The 26365-nt window shown below is 36.1% G+C and overlaps 1 protein-coding gene across 2 annotated transcripts; it reads left to right on the top strand.

Moving 5' to 3' along the window:
* The first annotated feature begins 3624 nt into the window (after window positions 1–3624).
* Window positions 3625–17665, top strand: LOC122844420 (alpha-1,3-galactosyltransferase 2-like). 2 transcript variants are annotated; one of them, XM_044139829.1, is made up of 5 exons: window positions 3625–3882; window positions 6833–6916; window positions 7039–7134; window positions 12984–13121; window positions 14353–17665. In XM_044139829.1, the coding sequence occupies exons 2-5, from the start codon at window positions 6834–6836 to the stop codon at window positions 15038–15040; spliced, it is 1005 nt and encodes a 334-aa protein (XP_043995764.1). In that variant the 5' UTR covers window positions 3625–3882; window position 6833; the 3' UTR covers window positions 15041–17665. The 2 variants fall into 2 exon arrangements, with proteins under 2 accessions (XP_043995764.1, XP_043995755.1); XM_044139820.1 differs by lacking the exon at window positions 3625–3882 and adding an exon at window positions 4785–5345.
* Window positions 17666–26365: the final 8700 nt, after the last annotated feature.

Below are 26365 nucleotides of genomic sequence, written 5' to 3'. Positions count from 1 at the left end.
CACTTTACATAATATAAAAATGTTTGGAGAAATGCTAGTATATTGAAGAGGTCCAAGCTAGATGAGAATTAGAATCTATTTATTTTGTTGTAATACATTTTATTTATTTTTGCTATTTTTCATTCTCTTGTTGATTTTGTTTAAATTTAAAGTATTTTCTGTAATATTTACAGCGTTTAAATTTTCAGCCAAAGGTTTGAGACATATATAATGGAATCAATAAAATATGTTTCTAGATCCACTTTTTGGAAAGAGAAAAACTTGACTTTTATGAAGTAGCAAATACCAGGAACAAAGAACATATGTTTGCTGTGTTCTTTGCACAATAAACAGGAACCTATCTCAGGTTTCCATTTCAGGTTTGCAAACATTCTAGATTCACAAACTTTTCTTGTAGCATGTTGAGGCAAGTGCTTTTCCTCTCCCTTGCCCAGGAATGCTTATAAAAACAGATCATAGTTTTACTGTCAAGCCAGACAGAACTTGTTGTGGTGTTGCTATTTTGAATGGTAGGAAATAAGCAGCATCACTTCTGCCATGATGGTTTGGTTTGGATTTTCTTTCTCCTTTAATAATGAACACCTTCATTTACAAATTGCATTTTGTGTTTACTTGTGTTGTCCTTAACTATTTTTTAAATTGGTTTGATGTTCCGAAACACTTAAGTGTGACAGACATGCAAAAAAACAGGAAATGAGGAAGGGGGCAAACACTTTTTCACGCCACTGTACATATTCAGAGCTCACCCCCTCTGTCTTTTCAATAACAGAACATAACATTTTCTCTTTTCCTGTAGCAATTACATGTAACATTTGTACTGTATAACACACAGCAGAAAGCTAAGTTTGTAAAATTACCATTTCAATAAACCAACAGCAATCTGAAAATTTTACAAACTACATTAGCTAAAGCAGCAACAGTACATTAAATGAATGTCAGCATTAGAATAAAATCACCAGTTTTACTGTTAACCATAAGCATTATAGTATGAACATTTAAACCTCTTTATTTTTACTGTATTTTACTTTAGTAGAACAGTAGTGTATATCTTTACTTGTCTTATAGAACACTAATATCAGCCTGAACAGTAGTGACTTACATAAATTTTCACTTTATCTTACAAAGCCTGATAAAGCCTGGCGGTTTTCTAGATCTCTGACTTCTTCTAAGTGCAGCAGCAGATCCATTTCCTGGCAGTGCAAAGGTATCAAATACAGTATCACTGTTTTGTTCTGAACTAGCTAAGGTTTGTTTTAAGAAGTGTGCAAATTTTGAAGCATTCCACTTTTAAGAAAGTGTTTTGTCCAACTTTCTTCATGACAGTCCGTGGTTCTTAAATCTTGAAGATCCTTTGGAAATGTGCTCGGATCTGTGAACACGAGCAGTGTCACCCACTTTGACTGTTGGTACTTTAGCTCTCATTTTCTTGTCTGTGTATTCCTTCATTTTATATTGCTTTTGTTTCATCCCCTTTTGTATTTGGGCATGTGTTTTGCTTTTTAGTTCCACTGGAAGTATGTTTAACTTGGTGCGCATCTTTCCGTTTCTCAGTAGCTCAAATGGGGTTACTCCGGTGGTTGCGAGAGGAGTAGCTCGGTAGTTGTGCACGAATTCTGTTACAGCTTCTTTCCATGAACTGTGACTTCTTTCAGATGTCTGTATGAAGTCCTTAAATACTCTGTTGAATCTCTCCACAGCACCATTTGCTTTAGGGTAGTATATACTGGACTTTAAGTGCTGCATCTCTCTCTCTCTCAGAAAATTACTAAATGCATGAGAAGTAAACCGGCAATCGTTATCTGAGACAAGGTATATCGGATTACATTCCCTACTGAACACAATGGCTAAAAAACGGATGACGACATCTGTAGTAACAGTAGAAGTGAATGCAACCTCCGGCCATTTGCTATAGTAACCTGTAAGTACAATAGCATAATGGCAGTCCCATGTAGCATTTTCAAATGGATCTGTAATGTCTATTGCAACTTTTTCCCTTGGTTTACTAGGGAATTCGACTGGAGTATGTGGAGCAGGAGCAGTTATGGCTACCTTATCATTGTACTGGCAGTAAACACAAGAGGTAATGACAGAATGTACAAATTTGCCCAGTTGTGGCCACCATAAGTTGACGTAGTCTCTGCTTGGTACGAACAATGACTTGATGTCCTTCATGTCCTAAATCAACAACTCTGGCACGCAGTGAAGCAGGAACAACTAGTAACATAGCAACATATGTTGGTAACAAGACTGTTGACTATCAGTTCTTTAAGTGAAGTAAAGCTAGACTGTGCTTCTGTGTCCACAGCTTAAATCTGTGGAGTCTCTGAGCAGTGCACGTAGTGGCTCAATGACAGTCGCAAAATCTGGAATGAACTTACTATACCATGATGCAAGACCAAGGAAAGATCTCAGAGAAGATGTGTCGTGTGGAGCTGGAGCATGAATCACAGCAGTGACTCTATCTTGATCCGGTTGAAGACCTTCTTTTGAAGTGGTGTGACCCAGGTAGCGTAGTGAAGATTGATTGAATTTGCATTTGTGCATGTTTGAGTCCAGCACCAGTCAAGGCTTGAAGCACTCTGCGTAAATTTTCATCATGTTCTCTTTGTGTAGAGCCATAACAGATGATGTCATCCAGGTATGCTCGTACACATGGCAAACCTTTAAAGGATGATGGACATCATTTTTTGAAACGCTGATGGGGCAGAATCTAAGCCAAACGGAACTCTGCAGAAGCAAAACAGTCCATCATGAGTGATAAACGCTGTAATATCACGACTTCCAGGATGCAGAGGCATTTGGTGGTAGGCAGAGGCTAAATCAATCATGGAAAAAACAGTAGCCCCACGTAGATTTGAGAACAGTTTGTCCATGTGTGGTAATGAATGGCAATCAGCAACAATGACTTTATTTGGCTCCCTTGAATCAACACACATGCGTGGCTTTCACCCCTCCCATCTCTTCTTTCTGTCATGACTATGGGAGAAATCCAAGGAGAAGCATCAATACGTTCAATGATGCCCTTATCCTGGAGATCTTTGAGCTCCTCTGAAACAGCTTGTCTTACTGAAAATGGAAGTCTCCTGAGTTTTTGATGCACTGGAACAACATTTGGCAGTATGTGTACTTTGTGTATGAAGTTTTTAGCATAGCCAACTTCCTGAACTGACACTTCTGGAACATGTTCTGGTACAGTAGTTTGAACTGTAGGGGTAGGAGAAGTACTAGTAGTAACAACTTGTCGTCCTTCAAGTTTCATTTGTAATGCCTGAAACAAATCTAAGCCAAGAAGAGCAGCACCTGAGTCAACAACAGCAAGAGTACCTGCAGTAGAATGACTATCTTGAGAAATGGTACATTTTAAGCACTCTTTTACAGAAATTTTCTCTTTTGCATAGGTAACTAGAGCAAATGTAGGTTCAGTTAGCACACATTCTGAAAGGTGGGTGCGGTAAATGTTCTCTGGTATAATAGACATTATATGAGCCTGTATCCACAATCAGCTCAACATCTTTGCGTCCATTAACAGTCACTTGAACTGTGCATAGGATCTCGTCTTGCACTGTATTGTTCATTTAAAGAACTGTGGGCTCGTTAATAACGACTTCAGTACCTCCTTTTGAGTGGATCGGCACACTCGTGAAAAATGTCCCACTTTACCACACTTGTTGCATGTATTTTGGCAGCAGGGCATGAAGGTTTGTTAGCAAGGTGGTTGAAAGATCCACAGCGGAAGCAGGAATGGCTACCAGCAGCTTGAGCCGTGGCAGGAGCAGGATCCGGCGGCTTCTTCTTCGTGTCCCAGCAGCGGCTTGGCTTTGGTTGCTTTTGTACGGCCCTCACTGGAGCAGAAGCGCTAGCAGCAGTAGCATCAGAAAGGATGTAAGCATCTCTTAATCCACTTTCAATTTGCAACACCAATGTAGTAGCTTTAGCAAGCGTTAAGTCCGGTTCAATTAATAATCTGTCTTTTATGCGAGTATTAGCAACAAGCTCGATCAGTTGATCACTAGCATTTGTTCCTCCGTGTTCCCAAAATTACATGTAGCAGCTAACTCCCGTCTCATCCGGTCTCTGTGCTCGTTGTCTAAACTTGTGACGTTTAGCAATGACATTCACCTTCGGCACAAAATGTTTTTAGGACAGCAATAGGAACAGCAAACGTGTCTCCGGTATTTGGCAGGGTGCAGAAAAGCCTTTGGCCCTCTGTACCCAGGGCATGAAGTAGAACCGCGCGCATTCTGGCCTCAGGCCAGCCATCACCCCGATGCAGCTATTACCAACATGTAGTTGTCAAACATTTTTAGCCATCTTGGAAATGGTACCACTGGTTCCCCTGGGCATTGCATAAATGGAGCAGATAAAGGCACATAAATGGACATCCTCGTCGCCAATGTTGTGGTGTTGCTATACTGAAATGGTAGGAAATAAGCAGCATCAGACGTAGTTCAGCTTCAGTTCTTTCTTTACTCTCTCCCGTTCTCTTCTTCTCCACATACAACATATTTTGTCACATACATATTCAGAGCAAAAAAAAAAAAATTTCTTTACTCTCTCCCGTTCTCTTCTTCTCCACATACAACATATTTTGTCACATACATATTCAGAGCAAAAAAAAAAAAAAAAAAAAAAAAAGTATTTCAGAGAATTACAAATCTTTTCTCTAAAAGGCACTTAAGTCAAAAATAATAAACTGAGTGGTTTGTTATAAGAGAAGAAGGTGTAGGTTTTCCAGACTGGACAACCGCCACATAGGTCCCTCCCTGCAGCTTTCTAACTGCCACTGTTGTGCCGAAAAAATTAAACCAGATAGACCAGATAGTTTCATTGCCTTCTAAATTTACGCCTGCAGAAAGAGCACTAGTAGAATTTTTTAAAATAGCCTAACAAGCGTTAATTTTCCTTTAAACTAGTCATATATTAAAATTCAATTGATTTGACGTGTCGTGTTTTTGTTTTCCTACAATTCTGTCTATAATTTTGAAATATTACGCCTCCTTCTTTTCTTAAGTTTAATTCGAACTCTTTAAATGAATACTTTTGGAAATTCTTGAAAATCAGAAACCAGTTGAGAAAAAATAAACGTCTGAATTTGATCCCATTTTAACGTGTTTTATGAGCTTATAAAGCAGAACACGTTAAAAACGAAAGAGGTACTTTAAGATGGGAGGGAGGGAGCTGGGATGGCACGGGCAAAGTGTTTGCGTGTGAGCAAACTGAAATTCAGAGTATCAGAATAAGGAAGAGAAAGGCGGAGCAGCGGCATCAGTCAGGAATTAGAAACGTGTTCCACAAAGTGGTTTCCAACCGTTACCTGGAGTAGTTTTAAAACACTTGTTTGCCAGGTGAGTCGATAATTTGTCTCTTCTAAACAATCTATTTGGTTCATTTAAAATAATAATTTAAAAAAGAGCAAAAACTCATAATGTTCTTGTCAACTTCTACGAAACGAAACAATGGCGTTTTAAGACAATCAGGCTCGAAGAAGAGGCATTTTTAATTTACTGTGCTTGAGTAGATCGTTCTTGTGTACCCTGCTAAAAACCATATAGTTTTTGTTTTTTGTTGGGGGTTTTTTGACGAGAGAGAATGGTCCGAACACCTCTGCGGATTTTCTGTGATCAGTTCGCAGAGAGAGGATAACTACTGCGTTTTAAATCCCTTAATTAATTAACAATTTGTTGACTGCTACTAAATAAAGAGATCTACTTTACTCGTTGTAATATGATTATAAGGAATTGTGAATTTAAGTCTCTAAAAGTATTATTTCTCACTTCATTTCGTCTACATAGGTCCGAAAATATTTTATTAGCCAACGATTTTTACGTGTAATAACAATAAGAAATAGTTTTATTTAAGGTGTCAGAGATGTACCCCTATGATTTAGTTAAGAATGGGGCAGTTGCCATTCGAGGAAGCTCTCGGGCATCTGTACAAAAATTACAAACCAAAGTGTAATGGAAGTCATGACCGGCCTTTTAAATTATAGTAAATACACCATAACACGGTGTTGTTGTTGTTTTTTTACATTCACATTTGCACACCCTGATGCTTATTTTCGAGTGACTATTTCCAGCTAAATTTTTTAATTCATGTTAAGTTGGCCACATCATAAGTTTATGAACTGTAAAGTCACTTTGTGAATGTGAATAATATAATCCACAGAGTAGTACGTGTTTAAGCAACACGGATAAAGAGTTTTAGATTCCTGAAACTGAAAAGAAAAGAAAAACTTTAAGAGGTGTAAAACACAACATCTCTGCCATCAGGCAAGAGATACAAAGCAATAAAAACCAGGACAGATCGCCTGTCCTGGTTAATAATCAGTTTCTACCCGATGGCAATCATGCCACTAAATTTAAAGGCATAAGAACTTCTGCTCTTGACACCACTCTGTTAAAAATGTAGATTCTGTATATTCTGCTACACCTCCAGGCGCTGCAACCATATTCTGATGTCTATTTATTTCTCGTTTTGTGCTGTTTGTTTCTTCATCTTTTTATGTATGTATATTTATATTGTGTGCTGTGTATGTGTACATAACCTGCACTTTAACTTGAGTCAAGCACGGTCTCAATCTCGTTGTAATCTGTTGATGACAATGACAAAAAAATCGTATATCTTATCTTATTTAACTATGTAACAACCCCAACTGTGATGTATTTAGATCTTGATTTAATTTGATGGACCAGCATAAAGGATAATACAGATTATATAGCTTTATGTAGTGTTAAAGATAACACTACTTTAACTTTAAAAAATGTCTAACTTTGACATTTTTTTTCTCTGTCAAAGATGCATGTTTTAAACTTGTTCATTTGCTTTATTCTAGTATGTCCAATCACAGAGGAAGCATCCTTGGACTCTTTATCTTCATTATTTTACTTGCATTAGCCTTCCTTTCTTTGTATACCAGGTGTGTACCAAAAGTTAAAATCTCTTTGAGATTTTAGCACCACATTTGATGTTTGGTTTTTTGTTCAATTATGTTTTTCAATTAACTGTTTTTCTTTCTTGTGCTAATTATTCTTTTTGTAGGCATTTAAAAGCCCTTGCCTTTTTCAAAGAACTGCCTGTGCCAAAGGAATCAACACCAGCATCCATAATTGATTTGGATAGCAAACTTAAATTCAGGTAATAGAACTTTAAGAAGTTTGTTTTTGTTTTTTTCTTTTGCAAAACACTTTTATTACTCTGCTGTTCTCTGAGAAAGATAATCATAAGCTGGGTCATGGAGCAACTTCTTTATGGTACATCATATTCAGATAGTATTCAGTTTGGACTTTCAGTTTTGCAGTTGTTCATTTCACAATAGGTTTAGCTGAATCAGGTTGGATGGAAAACATTTGAGAACAGTCATTTTTCAATGCTGGTATTGATGTTGTTTTAATAAATCAGATATAGGTGTGAATGTTGACAGACTCGACGCATAATGCTTAGAACCAAACACTGTACGTCACACTGAACGCAGCGGGCTGGTTTAAGGTTACAGGCGGTTGAATGGAATGGAATGCACTGAGTAAAGAGCAATGTTAGAAGACACATTAACTTTCTCATAGACTATCTTTGTACACCAGCAAAAAAAATATTTTACAGTGACCTGAACAGATTGTCTTGTTCTACATGTTTGCTGTGTTTCCTGACAAACTGGAAATGAGAATTTTTTCTGGTTTTCTTTCATCAAGTAATTTCTTCCATAAAGCTTTGATCTATGAAGCATTGCTAACTTGTTTGCAGATTTTTTAGTACCAAGACAAAGTTAGAACAAGCTATTCATCTGATGTAAATTGATTGCTCAATATAGCTTGTTATCTCAGTTGATCATGAGCTGCCAACTTAGTTGCATGGTCAAGTCTTAGTCTGGTATTGTGGCATAATATTTTCGTCTTCAGCACAGTGCTCCAAAAAATGCCTTATTGGGAAATTGTGAAACTAGCTCATACTCCTCTCTTCGGACTGCTTCCTGTCTTATGGGTTCTTTTATCTTCTTGATTTTGTGGTTTTACTAATGTTGGCTAGCAAACACAATTACTAATGCTGAAAATACACTCAGGATGACATTATAAACTAACAAAATAAACTTGCAAGGTAATTATTGCACTCAGTTTAAGTAAGTTGGACCAGAACAAAGAGGTTGATGGGGAAAAAAAGTGCAAACTACAAGTTTTAGATTTTTGTCAACAAAACACTTTTTACAACATAAAAATGATATGGTCAACTCTGTTAGTGTGTTCTATAAAATCCCAAAACTGCAAACAAATTTCACAGTATTATAATTACGTTTGTTAGACCTTCAATGCTTCTGTATACATTTTATAGAGAAATATGACAGAGTACTATATCTATTAGAGCAGTGGTCCCCAACCATTTTAGTATAGCGGACCGGTCAACCCTTCGTAATTATTTCTTGCGTGACCCGGTACCAATTGGTCCACGGACCGGTACCGGTCCATGGCCCGGTGGTTGGGGACCACTGTATTAGAACATTGGATAGTTAGTTCAAATAAAAAAACAAATGACATCCGGTGTGAGAAATTTAAATGAAGCCTAAGATGCCTTCATTTAAATGAAGACATCTTGCATAGAACATGTCAATACTTGACATCTTAAACAGCACACTCATTCTATCATGCTACATAATTTTTTTCTCCTCTGTAGTTTTTGTGCATGAAGGTAGAGTATGCTATAAAAAATCTAATATTCAATCTTGGAACAGAGCACATACCAAATTTATGTCTCAGCATATTAACTTGTGTAGCAAAGCTGCAGAGAGTATCATCACGACCAGTGTTTGCTCCTTTCAAGACCTGTACAGATCTACGGCTAGGTAAAGGGTAAATAGCATTTTGACTACTCGTGCATATCCTTGACACTTCAGCATGCTGTAGCAAAAACCACTCACCACAGGGACAGTTTCTTGTTCTAGGCTGTTGCTGTAATGTACTTGGTTTCTCTATTGCGAAGTAAAAGGAGCATTTTGCAATGTCATGATTTTTTTGTACTTTATCAAACAATTGACTATCAATACATTAACATATTATTCCTTTATCTTTGTGTTTTGCACAAAGTTTGTATACTTATACTGAGGTTTATACACTGAAGCTTGAAAACCGAAGTCAGATTCCTTGTTTGTGTGAACAAACTTGGCCTATAAAACAATACAGATTCTAATTCGGACTGTGCATACACTGCATTGTATACAAATACATTATCAGGTGGATCTGTGCATGCTTTAAGTCAAATCAAGTCAAGGATATTTGTATAGCACATCTCAGAAACAAGGCAGTTCAAAGTGATTTTCATTTTTTAAGTCATTACATTTTTAGGACACAAAAATGAACATCAAAAGTCTTTCTTTTTAACAAACACTGTTATCAGATTGTGATTATTCAACATTGCATTTGGCTGACTTGTTGTGCAAAACCTCGCCCTCATTCTCTCGCTCTACTCTCTCACTCTCTACTTCCTCTTCTGAGAGGGGAGATGTGCTACCAGCTCTCCATCTAACAGGTTAATCGAGTTTCCTAAATATGCTGGGATTTACCCTGTGCAGAACTGAAGTAAACTCTGTTTAAGCTGGCATCGAGAAAAGTTTTGCATGGTTTCTGACGACATACATCCAGGTGTCCCACCCTTCTTCCCCCTGTGAATTAGCCAGACTGAGCAGCCTGCTGTCAGTTAGTTTCACAGAGCACACCTGTTAACGGTCGCTCCTTCTCTTTTATTACAACTTGCACTTGTTACTGAACCAGGTTGCTTTTAGTGACTCGGGCGAATCCCAAGGATGTTGTTTTACATCTTGGCTACCAGCAACCTATAACACATTTTCCACCTCTTCCTCTCCAGAATCAAACATCAGAGCTATTTTACAACCATCAAAGAACTTTGAGGTGACTCATTAATTGAATGTCCACAACATCTTTTAGATTTTCTTTATACTAAATATTTTATTAGTAATGTGTTTTTGCAAGGGTCAGTACAGCTTAATTCAGTAGCAGAAATAATCAAATAAGAAAATCAATCATCTAGTCTATCTTTCCCTAATGCTGACACTGAGAACTAAAAAAGAAACCTTTGAGACAGACGGACGGAGCATGGCGTTTCGAACCCCAGAACTGGCTTGATAATGAAGAAGGTGTTGCAGCAGGAGGAGGTTGATTAACGAAGGCAGGGGTCTCTGTAAGTCTGATGAACGTTCGTCTCTGCGTGGATGGTGATGTCACACAGAACTTGGGTTCTGGCAGGAGGGATGGCACCAGTTCTTATTCTTTGCCTTTGTTCTTTGTCTTGGCCTTTGTCTTGGTCTTGGTCTTCATCTTTGCCTTGGTCTTCATCTTTGCCTTTGGGGTCTGAACCCAGCTGATGAGAGAAGTGCGATTTGAAGCCACATGTTGCGGGGCAGACGGGTTGGTCCCCATGATCAGGACAGTCTTCGGCTCTGTGGCCCCGGCTCTTCTTCATCTGCAGAGTTCTTTGTCCATACCGATCTTGCCTTGAAGCTGCCTGGAGGATCCAACCAAAGGTTCCTCTTTTGCACCCACCTTTTATAGGGTTCATCCACCCTTTTGGTGCATTTACTTTGGCTAGCACTGTTGCTGTGCTTGTTTCATTGGCTGACTGCTTAGACAGATGATCCCATATCCATCACTGTCTTACAGACATTATGTCTTGATGTCTGTGCGAATGTCTCAGGGTTGCTCAGCAGCCCTCTTATGTCCATTGCCTAAAATACCTTTTCTCTGAAACCAATCTACCATGGACTGTTTTCCTCACACACATATGCAATCTGTAAATCTTATCTGCCATTATTTATCTTGTATTATAAACCTACTAATACATATAAAATCCATTTCCTAACATTCTTGTTTATTCTGTATAATCTGTATAATCTGTGCATATAACTCCCATATTTATATTTATATTTAGTCTTGTACACCTGTAAATAAATATTTATATCCTGTGTAGCACTTCTGGATAGATGCCAACTACATTTCGTTGCTTGTACTTGTGACAGTGCAATGACAATAAAGTTGAATTCTATTCTATTCTATTCCACTTCCAAATAAGGCATTGACAATCTCTGCTCTCCTGTTACTTCCCCTTTTTCCACTAACCTTTCACCTACCATCTACCTCCAACATATCAGTGATGTTTAATTGCAGTTACACCTTTTACACCATTCCATTTTTAAAGATAACTTTATTTACTTTTACTGTTAAACTTAAATCTCCAGCATGGGGAAGTTGGATGAGCTCGGGTTTTCTTGACAGACTGAATTCTTGAGCCAGAGAGAGGACCCTGAATAATGTGTGTTAATATTTATTGATTAATGTTATTATGCGGTGTTAGAGGATCTTGTAGTATTTTCTTCCTAGTCTTTCTGCTCTGGGTAGACTAACACGTTCTCTTTAAGGATGTGAATCTTGTTTAGTGGTCATATGCGTGACTATCAGCTGTTTGAGGTTGACATTTTGAAGCTGACAGTTTTATAAATTTAATTTAGTCTGTCATCTCTGGGTTGAATTTTAGAGAACTCGGTGGAATCTTTGACTGTAAGAGAAAGACATTTTTACAGTTTTCAGTTCACATACACGCGTGTCTTCAGACTAGATAAAGTTAGTAAAGTTAAACTGGTTTTAAGAACTACCTTTCTCGCGAACAAGCATAAAAAATAATATAATTAAAATATTATTTATTGTCAGACTGTGAAAAAATTTTAGGGACTAAGGTTGAACTTTTTTGACTTAATGCTTTAGATAACTATGTTAACTTCCTGGTGACATGCATAGTAAGCTAAACAGAGACTACGGCAAACACACTGGCTGTGTCAAAACAGTCACATATTGTTGTGAAATTTGTGAAATCTTTTTGGTAGCCTTCTGCAAAGTCAACACTTTTTTTCTTTTTGATTTTTTTTTGACAGATTTTGTATTTTTAGGTAGCACATTTCAGCAGCAAGGCATTTCAAAGTGCTTAATGTAATGTCTTACTTGTCTGATTCGCTTGTTATTTCTTCAGACAGGGATTTATAGTAGGTAGCAGCTGTAAACTTCTCTTTATTCTGTACACTTTGTTCAGTTACTGATAAGCATACAGTAATGCATTTTCTTCTGTGGTATTACTTTAGATGCCCTTCTAACAATCATGCATTGTCTGTCCCTATTGTTCCTGTGTTTATTTTTTTGTTGTAGTTTTTTTTACAAAGGAAAATGTGAAAACAGTAGTGTGCATTTGTATTCAACCTGACTAAATAATTTAAATATACATATATTTTTTTTTTAAAAATTGCAAAAGACTTGAATGGGTTAGCTATTATAACTTGTCATTTACTAAAAATTAAATGACAAGTTTGCACATGAGGAAAAAAATTCTGATTATGATTGAAGTATACTTCCATTTTATTCAATGAACCTGAAATTGAGTGCACAGACCCCTTCCTTCATAGACCTCCATTTACATATGGAAACAAATGGAAATAATTCCTGGAAGTTTGATTCTTCCAGGGGTGAGGTCAGAATTCATGTCTTCTCATGTGAGAGAAACGAAATGAGATTGCGTAATAAAGTCAAACATTACTTTACTTTGAAAACACTGTTTTGCAAAAGTAGACATCCGTTAGTGATGTAAGCAGTAGATAACTTTATTTTTCTAGCACCTTTCAGAGCTGGGAATGGTGCCACACCTAAGTTAACATTCCAGTTAACAAAGACAGAGAAGTCAGGATTCCTATGATGGCGCCCAGGTGGCCTCTTAAAAGCCATCGTTTTAAACTGGACTTTCCACATGCCAAAACCTTTTTTACAAGTGTCTCATGAAGTTAACATGTTCATCACACAATGAAACAGCTGATCCAACTTTAAAAAAATGAAGTTGTTCCAAGAAATCAAATTAAGTTTATCCAAGTAAAGTTTAAGATTTATGAAAAGTAATGTGATAATGATGAGTTGTTCTGTTTTTTGTTTTGTTTTGTTTTCTTGTTTCAGCGTCAGGCCACATGTTCAGACTCAGACTTCCTGGAACGCACCTATTATGTGGGAACTGATGTTTGATGATAAACTTTATGACAGAATGCACAAAGAAGCCAAAACAGCTGTGGCCCTCACAGTTTTTGCTGTTGGAAGGTTTGTTTCTTTATGCATTTTTAAAACATAAAATGCTATGTGGTAAATGGGAACTATTTTCCTGAGAGGAAACCCCAAAGGGATTAATAAACTTTCTGTCTGTCTGTCTTCTATTCAGAGTTTCTTGCAAAATATTTTTAGTTGCTCGTGAGGAGACATTGTGCATTGAAATTGGGGTAGAATTTTGGTTTCAGCAATAGACAAAGGCAAAAAATAAAATAGCATTTGATAAAATTAGGTAAACAAAACCAAGTTACTAGACTTTTTTTTTTAAATGCAAGGAATAAAACATTCATGTACACTTTATTTCTTGTGTTTGATGTTTGGGGTGTTAAATTACAAGATTAGTTTGTGAGCTGTTTCAGCATTGAAAACATACAGATTGTAAGAGCATGTAACTCTAGTTTAAGCATATTTCTAACACATTTCTTTGTCTTAAAATTAAAACTAATTTTAAAAATAACATTTGTAGAAGAATATTTAGCAAGTGTACACCAATTACTTCACTTAATGTCAGTGGTGTGCATCTTTTTAGCACATGCGAAACTTACTAACAGATAGAGCTGAGTATGTAAAATATAAAAATGTTTTGTAAAACAAACAAAGCTAATACTGACTTTTTATATTAGAAATAAAGGATTTGTGTGTGTTTTTTTTTTTTGTCCACACACAAACCTGCCCACTAAAAGTAATATTTTATCATTTGCAACTCTTCCTTTTTAACTTTGTTCTGGGGTCTTGGTCACGTATTTTATTGCCCAATCTCTTTCTTTTCATATAATCATTCACTCCAGACTGCTTTTGTGAGTGTGGAAAAATCTGGCTTCACTGTCTGTTTAGTTTGCAAACCAAATCAACTAAAAAATATTTAACATTTCACAGTTGTATAATCTCTGTTATAGTGGATTTGACTCAATTTTCTGATAACATTTTTTGTTATCAGAAAATTGCACTTCAAACCGCTGTCTACTTTGAAGGGTAGCAGTAAAGTAGACTATTAACACTTATTTATTTATTTTTACTTTAAACTATAATGAAATATCCATTTTAAATTTTAAAGATGATACATCCATTTGTGTATGTGAAACAGAAATCAACTGATCTTGGTTTTTGTCAGTAAAACATGTAACTATTATAGTTAAAGCCATAGAAAAAGAGCATTTATATTTTCTATCTATCATCAGCCTACTAACCTACAGTAACCTTTCACCTTTCTGTGTCTCTGCTGAAGGTATCTGGAAGCCTATCTCAAAACATTCCTGGTTTCAGCAGAAGAACATTTCATGCCGGGATTACCTGTGACATATTTTGTTTTTACGGATTTACCAGAGGAGGTGCCAGAAATTACCCTTGCTCCTCGACGAAACATCAGGATTGTCAAGGTAGAGAGGCACAACAGGTGGCAAGACATCTCTATGATGCGAATGAAGACAATATCAGAAGTAATCGACAAAGTTCTCCAGCACAACTTCTCTTATGTCTTCTGCTTTGATGTAGATCAGATATTTACAGGCAGATTTGGCTCTGAGGCTCTTGGGGAGTCAGTAGCTCTACTCCATGCTCACTATTACAAACTCCCAAAGCACAGGTTCACATATGACAGAAATCCAAAATCCAAAGCTTCCATGACTGCTGAAGGAGATTTCTACTACCATGCTGCAATTTTTGGAGGAACATGTGAAAAAGTGAAGGCTTTGGCAGATTTCTGTTATGTCAACATCATGGAAGACAAACTGAAAAATGTAGAGGCTTTATGGCACGATGAAAGTCACTTGAACAAGTACTTTTGGCTCTTCAAACCCACCAAGTTGCTCTCTCCTGAGTACTGCTGGGATAATACTATTAGCAATGCAGAAGACATACTCATCAAGCGCCTAGTATGGGCCCCAAAAAATTATGAGAAGCTTCGTACTCGGTAACATGCATAAAATATAAAAATTAAAAAAAATGTGATGCAATATTGGAAAGTGTTTACAAAACTTGGTTTTGGGTCATTAAAGAATTTGCAACTTCAAAGCTTCAACTCATGACAAGCTGGAAAAGTTTCTTTGGAGTTTGAGGTGTCGGTCACTGTTATGCTGATACAAACCTTTTTTCTTGTGCATGTTGTTCTTGTAAAGGCCTGGTGAAAGCAATCCGTTGATTACACGAGTTAACATCAATTAAACTAAGTTTATTTAGTTATTTATTTAGTGATAAACATATACACCTGGACTAAAGTACTTGGACTAAAGTGTGACAGGCTGTGATACTCACTCCAGCCTATCACAGGTTCACCTTTTTGCAGATATTTTTTTGCTGTTTTATAAGAAGTGACGTGTGGTGAAGCCCATCTGTCAATTTGCTTCTTTTTTTTCATAACGCATATTGGAAACATTTCAAAGAAGTGCTGTTTGTTTTACTTGACATTTTTTGGCTGTTTGTAAATTGGAGAAGATAAGAAAAACTGTATATTGAAGTTTCACTGGGCAGCACAATTTCAAAAAACAAATAGAACATTTACTGAAAAGTACAAGAAAAAAAATTACCGAAAAATAACAATTAACTATGAAATGAAGAAATGGCAATTATTGCCATCAGTTACATCACAGTAGAGAAATCAAGGTCTTCATAATATAAGCACTTTTCAGAGAGAAATGAATGTCCATAATGACTGTTAAATGCAAGGAAGCAAATTTATTGAATACAACTTTATTTTCTGTGGACATGATTTTCATTATCAGCACTGTTGTTAGCTAATAGATCAGCTGTAGATTAAAAAAGACTATCTAGAAATATGCTCCAGAATAGGGGAATTTTTTTTTAAAAGGTGAAACGTTTTTTGTTGTATTTTTCTTTAATGGAAAATAAATTTTCTTACAAGACATGATTTTATTTCTCAATGTAAATGAAAATGTGTTAAGCGACTATTCCCTGGATTATGTAATTAACTTTGGCCAAGAGTTCATATCAGTTTGAGAAACTGGAAACGTCCATCTGCTTCCGTCAGGGGACTTTAAACAAAGGAAGAGCCTATGAGCATGAAGAGCAACATGTTTGATCAAAGGGAAAAACAGCCAGACTCAGAAACAACAAACGGTGTTGTTGTCACAAAGCCTTGACTTTCTTTTAAAAAGAGATGATGAAATGAACATATCCCAACAGATGGATTAAAATCTTTAGATGACGAAGTCAGCAAAATGTAAAGGTAAAATATCTAACAGTTGAAGTTTAATTCCAATGGGAATTAACCCATGAATTAAATAAAACGTAGAAGTTACGTTCTTATTTATTTTTGAATAAGTTTAGATCTCTGGGTAAATAATAAAAATATATTTATGACATAATACAGGACTGCCATGGTGTCTTTAATACATTCCATATTTGTGCATATTTTATTGGTATGGTCTTTTTTTCATGTGGTTGTTTGAAATTGCGTTGCCTTTTCTGATTCCTTTGGTAATTTTTTTTTATTTGTTTTTATAAAGTTTTTACTTTTTGAATTTGCTTATTTGATTTTTCTTTTTTCTTTAATATTCTGAGTCCTGTCCAAGACCCGTAAGGCTCTAAATCCACTGTATAACCAAAGAATGTTTTCAAAAATTATTTTAGAACTGAAATAGATTGGTTTGTGGGTGTGAAATAAAGCTTAACATTTAAAATACAGTATGTCTTTCAAAGTACACCATGTAACAAAGTATCTTCTTATGTCTTAGCCAACATGAAATTTACTTTATTAATATTTCATTTTCACCATTGGTGAAAATTGAATCTGTTTTTCACGTGGACCTTGACAAATTTAACAGGACACCACTACATGCAATATCTTGGTCATCTTCTTTATTCTAAATGAGTCATCTGACTGATTTACAACAAATGTTCCAAGCAAATGTTTTATGAGCAAGTCTGACTGAAGACTTGATTTTTTATTTTTTTTTTGTTGATACACTGACACCACCTACAGGATTTTAGGAAAATATATGTAGTAATTAAACTTTAATAGATACTTTGATTTGTTTTAAATGTGAAGAGAAGTGACATTTATAAGCAACAAATTCATAGTGTAAAAATATTAAGAGTTTAAAAACTGGTGATTGACCTATTTTGAGGAGTAAATTCTGAGTGCAATCGGAGAAAACTGTTTTTCGGAGTCACCACATGATGGCACCAGAGTATTTGAGGTCCGTCTTTTATTTGACTGTTAGTGTCGTTATGAACAAAATGGGATGTTTACTACCAGTCACCTTTGAGCAGACGAGCATGCATTGCCGTTGATCACAGTTTCATTCAATTGGACACGAGGTCTGCAGGCCTTGATCCATTTCATGCATTATTCCAGATTCTGGGTCACAACTAGTCTACGTGTGTGGTTTGAAACCTGTACAGTTGAGAAGCTATTTACAGACACAGTATATGTTGAGCTACGAACTTATGCATTGTGTTATACATGTTTGTGAATTATGTTGTGCACCTGCAAATCTTCTTGTGTGCATAAAAATCTTATTTAATCTTTTTCAGGGATTAAAGTTGGCCAAAAAAGCCCTTTATTAAAGAAATAAAATCCACTTTCTGAGTGCCTTTTCTCAATTTCCACATGATGGCAGCAAAGTATTTAAAACAAAAATTAAAATTTCACCACTTATACCAAGAGCCATAAAAACATACCGGTACATTTCTCTTTCTTAATTAATGTAGCTGAAGAATGAAAGCTATCTCAACTGTCATACTTTAATATGTCATATGCAGACACACTGTACAGAAAGACACATAGCCAACTTTCACACTTCCTGAAATTGAAGTTGACTAATTATTTCCTTTTTTAGGCTATTTACCAAAACTCCTTCTATCTGGTGGCTACCATATTCATGAGAACATTTTGTTTTTGAGGATTGTTTGTCAGTTCAGAAGTTTATTTACCTTAACATTACTATCACGTTAAATCCAGAACATTAGTAAAGGCCATGATGATAAAATTGGCTTTGTGAACTTTTGATAGGCTCACAATGTTTTAGTTAACTGGAGGCAAACATGTGGATGCACTTTCGGGAAACGCATCAAACATGCGGTTTATTGTTTGACATCATGGAAACAAAGAGAATAAATTTGATTAAATATTATTAAAGGAATTGAGCAGATCCAGTTTGATTCATCCGTTAGTACAATTTCCAGATGCCAAACTGTCCAAACCATAATAAGCAAGTAGAAATGCCATTGCAACAGTCAAGAGGAGATGAGTTCTGTAGGCTATGGATACATGTGTTTTGGTGTGAAGTACACTTATCAACCACATGAAAAGGTCAAAAGGCCATTTAGAGATGTTGACTGAAGATAGTGAGAAGTGTCATCTATAGTGAAATGAGTCGTGTTCCAACATGGGTTGAAAAATCACTCAAAGAAGAAGAAGACATTATTTCAATAAGATCAGAGTCTTAACTTAACTTTTGGAAATATGTCCTGCGGTCTGATAAAAATGAAATTAAAGTATTTGATCCTGGTGATCGTGATTACATTTGAAGGGAAAATATGGAGAGCCTGCAAACCTGTGAAATGCAGAAGTGACAGGGTGAGGTGTCTGTTTTACTGCAACAGGAACTGTACACAGAACAGGTTAGACAGAACAATGTGAAGAAAGTTATGTGGAAATATTGTAGCAACATCCAAGTACAGCCTAGGAGTTAAAGTGTAGCCACACGCAGATTTTCCAAATGGTTGAGGACCCTAAACACACCACCCAATCCAAAAGGAGCTAAAGGACACCAAAGTGTAACTTCTGGAGTTCCCGTTCGGTTTAAAAATTAATAATCCATTTGATGTACTCTAGAAAACCCATCCTGTTGTCTTCAAATCATTTCTGTGTAGCTTTAGTTGTACGCTTCGGGTCATAGTCTTTCTGGAAAATAGATGATCTTTTGCAGATGGAAACAAATAGTCCTCCAGGATTCCCCAATATTTTGCTGCATTCATTTTACCTTCTACCTTTTCAAGCTTAAAACTCCTAAACCCTCACCTTCTGAAAATACAATGGAAAATCGTCACGTGGGCCTTCCTCTGCAGGTTAAGGGGTTTTAAACTTACCTATACTTTTCAATAGCATTTTATCTGATTTATTTAAAGTATCTTTTGCCTTCATGCTGTAATGATAGCCAGGAACACTAATGAATAAGTGAATGAACCTTCCAGGCACAGGTGTCTTTACACTACAATGACTTGAGACTTGAGAGACTGTTGCACTCAGGTGATCTTCATTTCACTCATTGTGAGTCTAGTACCAATTAGTCAGACATCTATTCCAATTGAATTAAACCAGCCATTTTTAAAAGGGGTGAGTATTAATACAATCGCTTTTTAATGTTTTATGTTTTTATTTAATTATTATTTTGTAGAAATCAGTTTTCACTTCCTCGTTAAGGAGCAATTTGTTTGTCAGACAAACCAAATGTTAAGTATGGTTGATTTGTAGGCTGCACAGTGGCGCAGTTGGTAGAGCTGTTGCCTTGCAGCAAGAAGGTCCTGGGTTCGATTCCCGGCCCGGGGTTTTTCTGCATGGAGTTTGCATGTTCTCCCTGTGCATGGTGGGTTCTCTCCGGGTTCTCCAGCTTCCTCCCACAGTCCAAAAACATGACTGTCAGGTTAATTGGTTTCTCTAAATTCTCCCTAGGTGTGAGTGTGTGTGTGTGCATGGTTGTTTGTCTTGTGTGTCTCTGTGTTGCCCTGCGACAGACTGGCGACCTGTCCAGGGTGACCCCGCCTCTCGCCCGGAACGCAGCTGGAAAGGCACCAGCAACCCTCCTGGCCCCATTAGGGACGAAGGGTGTTCAGAAAATGGATGGATGGGTTGATTTGTAAAAGGAATGAAAAAGATAAAACATCCAAGGGGTGAATATAATTTATTTAAATAATTAAGCAGCTTTTAATATGCACTTCAACATCATGTCTTTCAATTGGAAGACATGATGTGACTGAAAGATGTATAAAATAGAGTTTAAAGGATTTGTTTTTGAACCTTGTTCCATTAATGCAGAAATCTGTCTTTGAATCCAGTCCTTTGAATCTTTCCGTTAATTCTAGTTATTTGAACAGGTATGTATTACAGCTAAGACACTGAAAATTCATGAAAGTTCCATAGAACCGCACTTCACAAATCTGAACAATAAAAAAATAGTGAAAGCTGCAGTAATAAGAATAACAGGTAATCTCTAGCAAAACTTCCAGGTTGGGATTTGGTGACATCATTTGCTGTTTTATAAGAAGTGACTTGTGGTGAAGCCCAGCTGTAAAAATATTGAGTTTAAATGGAACTATACAGTCACTAGTACATAAACACAAAATGGTGGCCATTATGTCAGAGGTGTATTTACAGCTGCACATGTCCCTCATGGTTTGGCACACATTTTTTTGTTTTGGTCTGCCACGCCTGAGTTCCTGTGCTCCTTTAAGATGCTGCTGCAATACAATCAGGTTTTGTATCTTTTTCTTGCCAAAAAAACTTTGAGAAAATTGGTAAAAGAAATTGGTCTGCCACTTCGAGTTTTGTATTTTTCTGGAGCTGATGCAAAGCAAGTTCTCATTCTGAATTCAGTTCTGTTGAGTGAAACTGATGAAAAAAGGTTAACATCTACCTGTATTCTTTAAAAGCTTAAACTCACCTGTCAAAAGAAATAGATCATACAAAAAAAAGTACTTGAGTGTTCAAAAGTGCCATGTTAGTACAAATTATTGCAAAAAAAATTTCAAAGAATTTTTTTCAAAGATTATTTTCCACCTCCCTCCAAATAATACGTTTTTTCCCTCTTAAATTTTTATTATAGAAGAAATGCATCTTGAGTTAATTTTTTTCTCAAATGTTTTGCTGGTTTAGCCCAACAACTCAAACCAAGCTTTGAGTTTCAAAAATAGCTTCCACAGGGCTCTAAACATAATAGCTCCCTCCACCTTTATGTGCCCTTTTGGGGATATCTGTCAAAGCTGTAACATCATACTCCAATGTTGCTCTACAATTCTCCACAGGTCACATTCCTTCTCAATGGTGGAGGGCACATAAAGGGATAAAAAAGGAGAGACAGCGAATGAGAAAAGTTAACTTGAAAATAAAGAAGTGGTGGACGAAAGGCAGAGAAAATCCTGGAAGAAAAAGAGAGAAACAAAGAGAAAAACAGCACTATGAAAGCAAACTTCATCCCTGACTCAGAGCTGCTTCTGGCATGGTTTATCCATCTCATCATACACATTCCTGTCTGACACGCTCACAAAGCACCATTGTGCTGAAGTGTATCTAACTCATATCCTCGCTGCTACCTTACATATGAGCTCCAATCATGTACACACAAAGAGACCCACACATGTTTGGCCTTGGGCCAGCTTTATTGTGCAGAGATATGAGCTGACAGGTTTAATACCACCTGCAAATAATTCCTTACTGTATGGAAAGGAGGTGTAGACTTCAAACAATAAGGTAACAAGGAAGGAGCAGGAGGAGGAGGAATATACTGGTGCTCTCATGTTGTGTGACCTGGGGTTGATGAGGTCACTAGCTGTGTGTGAGTGCGTGTGTGTGTGCGTGTGCGGGCATGGGTGCATGTGTGTAGGTGTGGGTGCGTTAGTTGCTACTGAATCTGTAAAAAATTGGCTGGTGAATTTAGGCGATATACACCACATTTTGTTTTGAATTAAAACTAGAAAATGCAAAAATAAAACAAACCAAAAAAAAGACCTCCATGCCTGTACTTGCATTCCATTGAGCCGAAGTTCAAAACTAACATAAGTAAAAGCAGTGTTATCAACTTATTTCCTTCTCATTACATTTAAACTTAAACAACGTCTGTTTTCCTCGCAGTCATTGAAAAAGGAACCTGTGGATTTTTTGTGGGGGCTCTGCACACGTAGCGTTGAGCATCCCTGGGGCAGAGGTGCAATGTACTAAATGGAAAAAAGGAGAAAAATTCCCAAATTCTCCTGGTGAATGGCACGGAGTAATTAATCTCCAACAGGGGTTTGCCCTCCTCTCTGACATGACTGACACACTTTCAGTGTGTGTGTGTGTGCGACAGGGGGGGTGTTTAATTGCCTCTCCCCAAGGCTTGCTCCATCATGCTCACTTTTTCTTTTGATGTTCCCCCATTCTATTTTCTTTCATCTCCTCTTCTTTTTTTCCTCCGCCACCTGCTGTTTTTAGTGTCTTTGAATACTTTTGGACATTTTTGCAGTAAAAAGTTTGAAATAATATACAAGGTGAGTCCAAGCTGAAAGTAAGGTGACGTACATCTGGGACTCAGTCAGAGGCTCAAGGTCCTTGATGACTTATTTTATTTAATGATGTGTTTATTTATAGGATGAGATATAAATTCATAGCCAATTGAACTAATTAATTTTGTGCAGGTTGATTAAGTTTGTTGGAGCCTATGAGTACAAGTGTGCAAAAAAGCATGGTGCACCCTAAAAAAGCTGCCAGTCTGCCAGAGTTCAAACACATAAAATTTACAAACAGTTTATTTAGAATTACTAGTCAATCTCGCATGTTTATGGACTGCATGAGGTAGTGCACCTGTATAAAAAAACAGGAATACACAAAAATAATGGAGTAATAACAGGAAGTAATAAAAGAAACATAATAGGGGGACATTTAAACAAAAACACAACAAACTAAATTTTGCAGAAGTAGTAGTTAACTTGTTACTGAAGCTCTGCTGTCATGCTATGATCAACATTTGTGCAAATATTGAAGTTAAATATATTTCTCTACAGTTGTACAGAGAGGCTAAAACCTAGGAAAAGCTCAAAGACAGTCAAATAATAGCGTATTTTTGATTTGTATGTTTGAACATCACTTTAAGGTTAGAGATAGCTCCCCACAGAGTTGCTCCTGAAAAACAAACTGCTTTGTCACTGATTGGCATTGAATTGACCTCCAGTGAGAACACGAAGAACCTTGGAGTTGTCCTTGACGTCACATGTAAATATTCTCATAATAATCTGGTTTACATAACATTCTTTTTTCAGCTGCACAATTGACCAAAGTAAGAAATATTATATTTGAGTGACATAACAATAGCTACATGTGTCACTTTGTTCAGATAAAACCATTAAAATAAACACTGCTGATTAGCTATACTTGCCATTACTTTTAATAATAAATGCATGAGCTAATGCTCGTAGCTTGGATCAGATTGTGATAAATTGGTGTTTTGGATGCAGAAAGTTCCCTTCAATGAAGTTCTAATAAACTAAGAAATCGCAAGTTTTATGGCCCATGCTAAGAAAACTCCACCTCTGCTATGAATGCTATTTAACAGCTAAACAGGACAGGGAACGTTTTTTGTATATTTGTATTACCTGCAGACATGTTTTTTTTTTTTCATAACTTGAAAAGTAGCAGATTTTTAGATATGTAACCCCTTGAACTCTGCCGTATGTGACTGAATTCATCATTTGGAGTGCTGAAATGATTTATTTCTGTAATTATGCATCCTTAAATAAAAAAAATCAGCTTGTGAACAACTGCGCTGGCTGATGAGCTGTAACTTAAGACCAGGCTATTTGTGAGTTACACTAAATATGAGTTGGTGCTACAGGAAAGCTTTCCACATTAATGACGGCCACATTTATGTAAAGCTCTGTAAGGTATTTATAGAGGCAGCTGGGGTTCAGAGGCCTGCAGTCGGAAAGTCCTCCAACCACAAGCCATAACACATGTAGCCAGATGCAAGGCCGTTCATATAAATACATCTGCTTAATCACAATATATTTTTAGGTATGCAACAGTATGAAAGGATCCTCTGAATTTCCATTTTGTGATTTTTTATAAGAGGGAGATGCACATATAAAAACTGGGAACATTTTTACTTATTGTATTTTATTTATGTTTTGGTCAGTAATAGTCACAAGTTACAGAGCATCAAGTAAACAAAGAGAAAATACATGTAATTAAGTGGATTAAAACCCAAAAAGTAGAGGCAGATTTGTTAGCTTATACACATTTTACAACCACGATAATCCAGTTCTCTTTTAAACAATACTAAACAAGGAGAGAAAAACTAAACACAGAAATAGTTCCAAAAGAATGTAATGATTAAAGAAGATTACATTAAGAGGTTCAAACCTCAGCTTTTGTTGTTTTGTTTTTTATTTGACTTTTCTACAATTCCTTTAAATCTACATTGTGATTCTTTCTTTATTCCTTGTTGGTTATTCCACAAGTTTACTGCTCTTTAAGATGTACCTCTTTTGATATATGCTTTTTACCTTTTTAAATATGCATTCTCGGTGAAACCTATACTTTGTTTTCTTGTTTTTTTTCAATATCCAACAATTTCTGAATGTATTTAAATAGGAGGAAATTATTTGTCTGGTACATCACCAGTACAGTGTAAAGTTCTACCAAATCATAGAATTGTAAAGCTGCAACTTTGAAACATATGAATATATTTATATTTATAGCCTGAAACATTAATATATATTTTATTACTTTTCTTCTGTACCATATAAATAGGTTTACAATTGGTTTCATGTGTATATATATATATATATATATATATATATATATATATATATATATATATATATATATATATATATATATATATATATATATATTTCCATGCAGTGATGTCATGTATTAGACTACTGAGGAACAATAAAGTATATATGTCATACTCTTTGAGACTTTGGTATTGTGTATTTTTAGATTTTTCTCTCTTGGCTCTGTGTATTCAGTTTATTCCTTTTTTTGAAGACACCCTGTGCTTTTGAGTCTGTTTTAGTATTTTGGTTTTTCCATCATTTCTTTCCTTGATTCCTCCTGTGTGTCCTGGTAATGTCATGGGCAGTAGTATGTTGGATTTCTTTGTAGTCCTATATTTCCACTTCTTGAGATGGCTTTCTGTATTCTCTGATTTACTCTTTATGTTTCCTCTGTGTCTCATCTCACTGCACAGCCCCATGCACTGATTTCTTGCTTCATATTTTTCTCGACTGCTGCTATTTGTCAGTTTTTTTTATACTTTCTTTCATTTTTTCTTACCTTCTGCATATTTTTACTCTCTTTGCTTCTGGAACCTCCACTTTACCGATGCACGATACTGTAGAGTTTTAAGTTTTAACTATTTCATGTCATATTAAAATAGGCATTGATAACATGAGGCTTCTACAACAGTTTATGAACAGGTATTAATGTATAACTTGACACATTCTAGAAATCAGACATGAAAGTTACAGCCATGGATGCTGAACACACATCACCAGCACATCCACTAAAATGCTGCAACCACCACAAACCGGGGGACAAAAGGCCCAAACAAAGGTGGAATGATGGACGGAAATGTGTCTGACCTTATTGTGACTTTGTGAATTCAAACACTGTGCTATATTTACCAGAACCACATCTGTGTTTACAGAGCTTTCAGGGAAAATGTGCACACAAATATACACAACATCAGCATGGACACATCTGTATGTGTATACATTACATGTTCTCTGCTGTGAAGTTGGAAACATATGTTAGAAATACTCACTGTTTTTATTTAATTTAGAATGACATATGATCATGATCATCTTGTATGCTTCCAGTCACAGTTTACACATTTGATCTTTTGATGTCTAAAAGATTGTCAATTAAAATCTTTTGTAACTGACTTGATATTATTATATATGTAATTATTCTGTCCAGCCAAATGATTGGGATTCTTTGAGTGTTCAGTGAATATGAATAACTGTAGAGAGTACGAGGCTCTATAATAGTCAATGTGTATTTTGAATAGAAAGTCTCTGCACTTTCAAGGGAAAGTGAGAAACCACATGAATGAAAAAACATTTATTTTAAACTTTGCTGTCAAATTTAATTCAACCTCATGCTCTGTTCAGGTATAAATGAAGCCAAAAATCCTGCAGAAAGTAACAAGAATAGACAAAAATAAAAAAAGTATTACTTTTTTTTCCCAAGTTCGACAGCATAAAAAATTTTATTACAGAAAAAAACCATTAAACAATGTGAGCATAATAAAACTTGTTCCGCACAAGATATTTGGTAAAGGATGTACGTGTTAGTAAATAGTTAATGTTAGTTCTTTATTGAAGTACATGATGGGCCTGTTTTTTAAAGCAGCAAAGATGTCAATGTGCCACACCCAACATGAATTATAAGTTTTGCTTCTAAACTCTGTTGCACAGAGACTCTAAGAACAAATAAATCTGACTAAACGTGGTTTCTGGTGAGGAATTTGTATTTTAAAAAAGGATTTTATACAAAACCAGAATAAACATAAGTCTTCCTT

This window comes from Gambusia affinis, linkage group LG02 (assembly GCF_019740435.1).
Source record: "Gambusia affinis linkage group LG02, SWU_Gaff_1.0, whole genome shotgun sequence".
NCBI lineage: Eukaryota > Metazoa > Chordata > Actinopteri > Cyprinodontiformes > Poeciliidae > Gambusia > Gambusia affinis.
Note: the sequence above shows the minus strand (reverse complement) of the source record. Positions and strands in the feature narration are given on the sequence as shown.

Bases quoted from the DNA above. Each gene is read 5' to 3' on its own strand.
- LOC122844420 (XM_044139829.1), top strand. From the start codon at position 6,834: ATGTCCAATCACAGAGGAAGCATCCTTGGACTCTTTATCTTCATTATT. The intron at 7,135-12,983 runs GTAATAGAACTT...TTCTTGTTTCAG, and splicing joins GATAGCAAACTTAAATTCAG to CGTCAGGCCACATGTTCAGA. The intron at 13,122-14,352 runs GTTTGTTTCTTT...TCTCTGCTGAAG, and splicing joins ACAGTTTTTGCTGTTGGAAG to GTATCTGGAAGCCTATCTCA.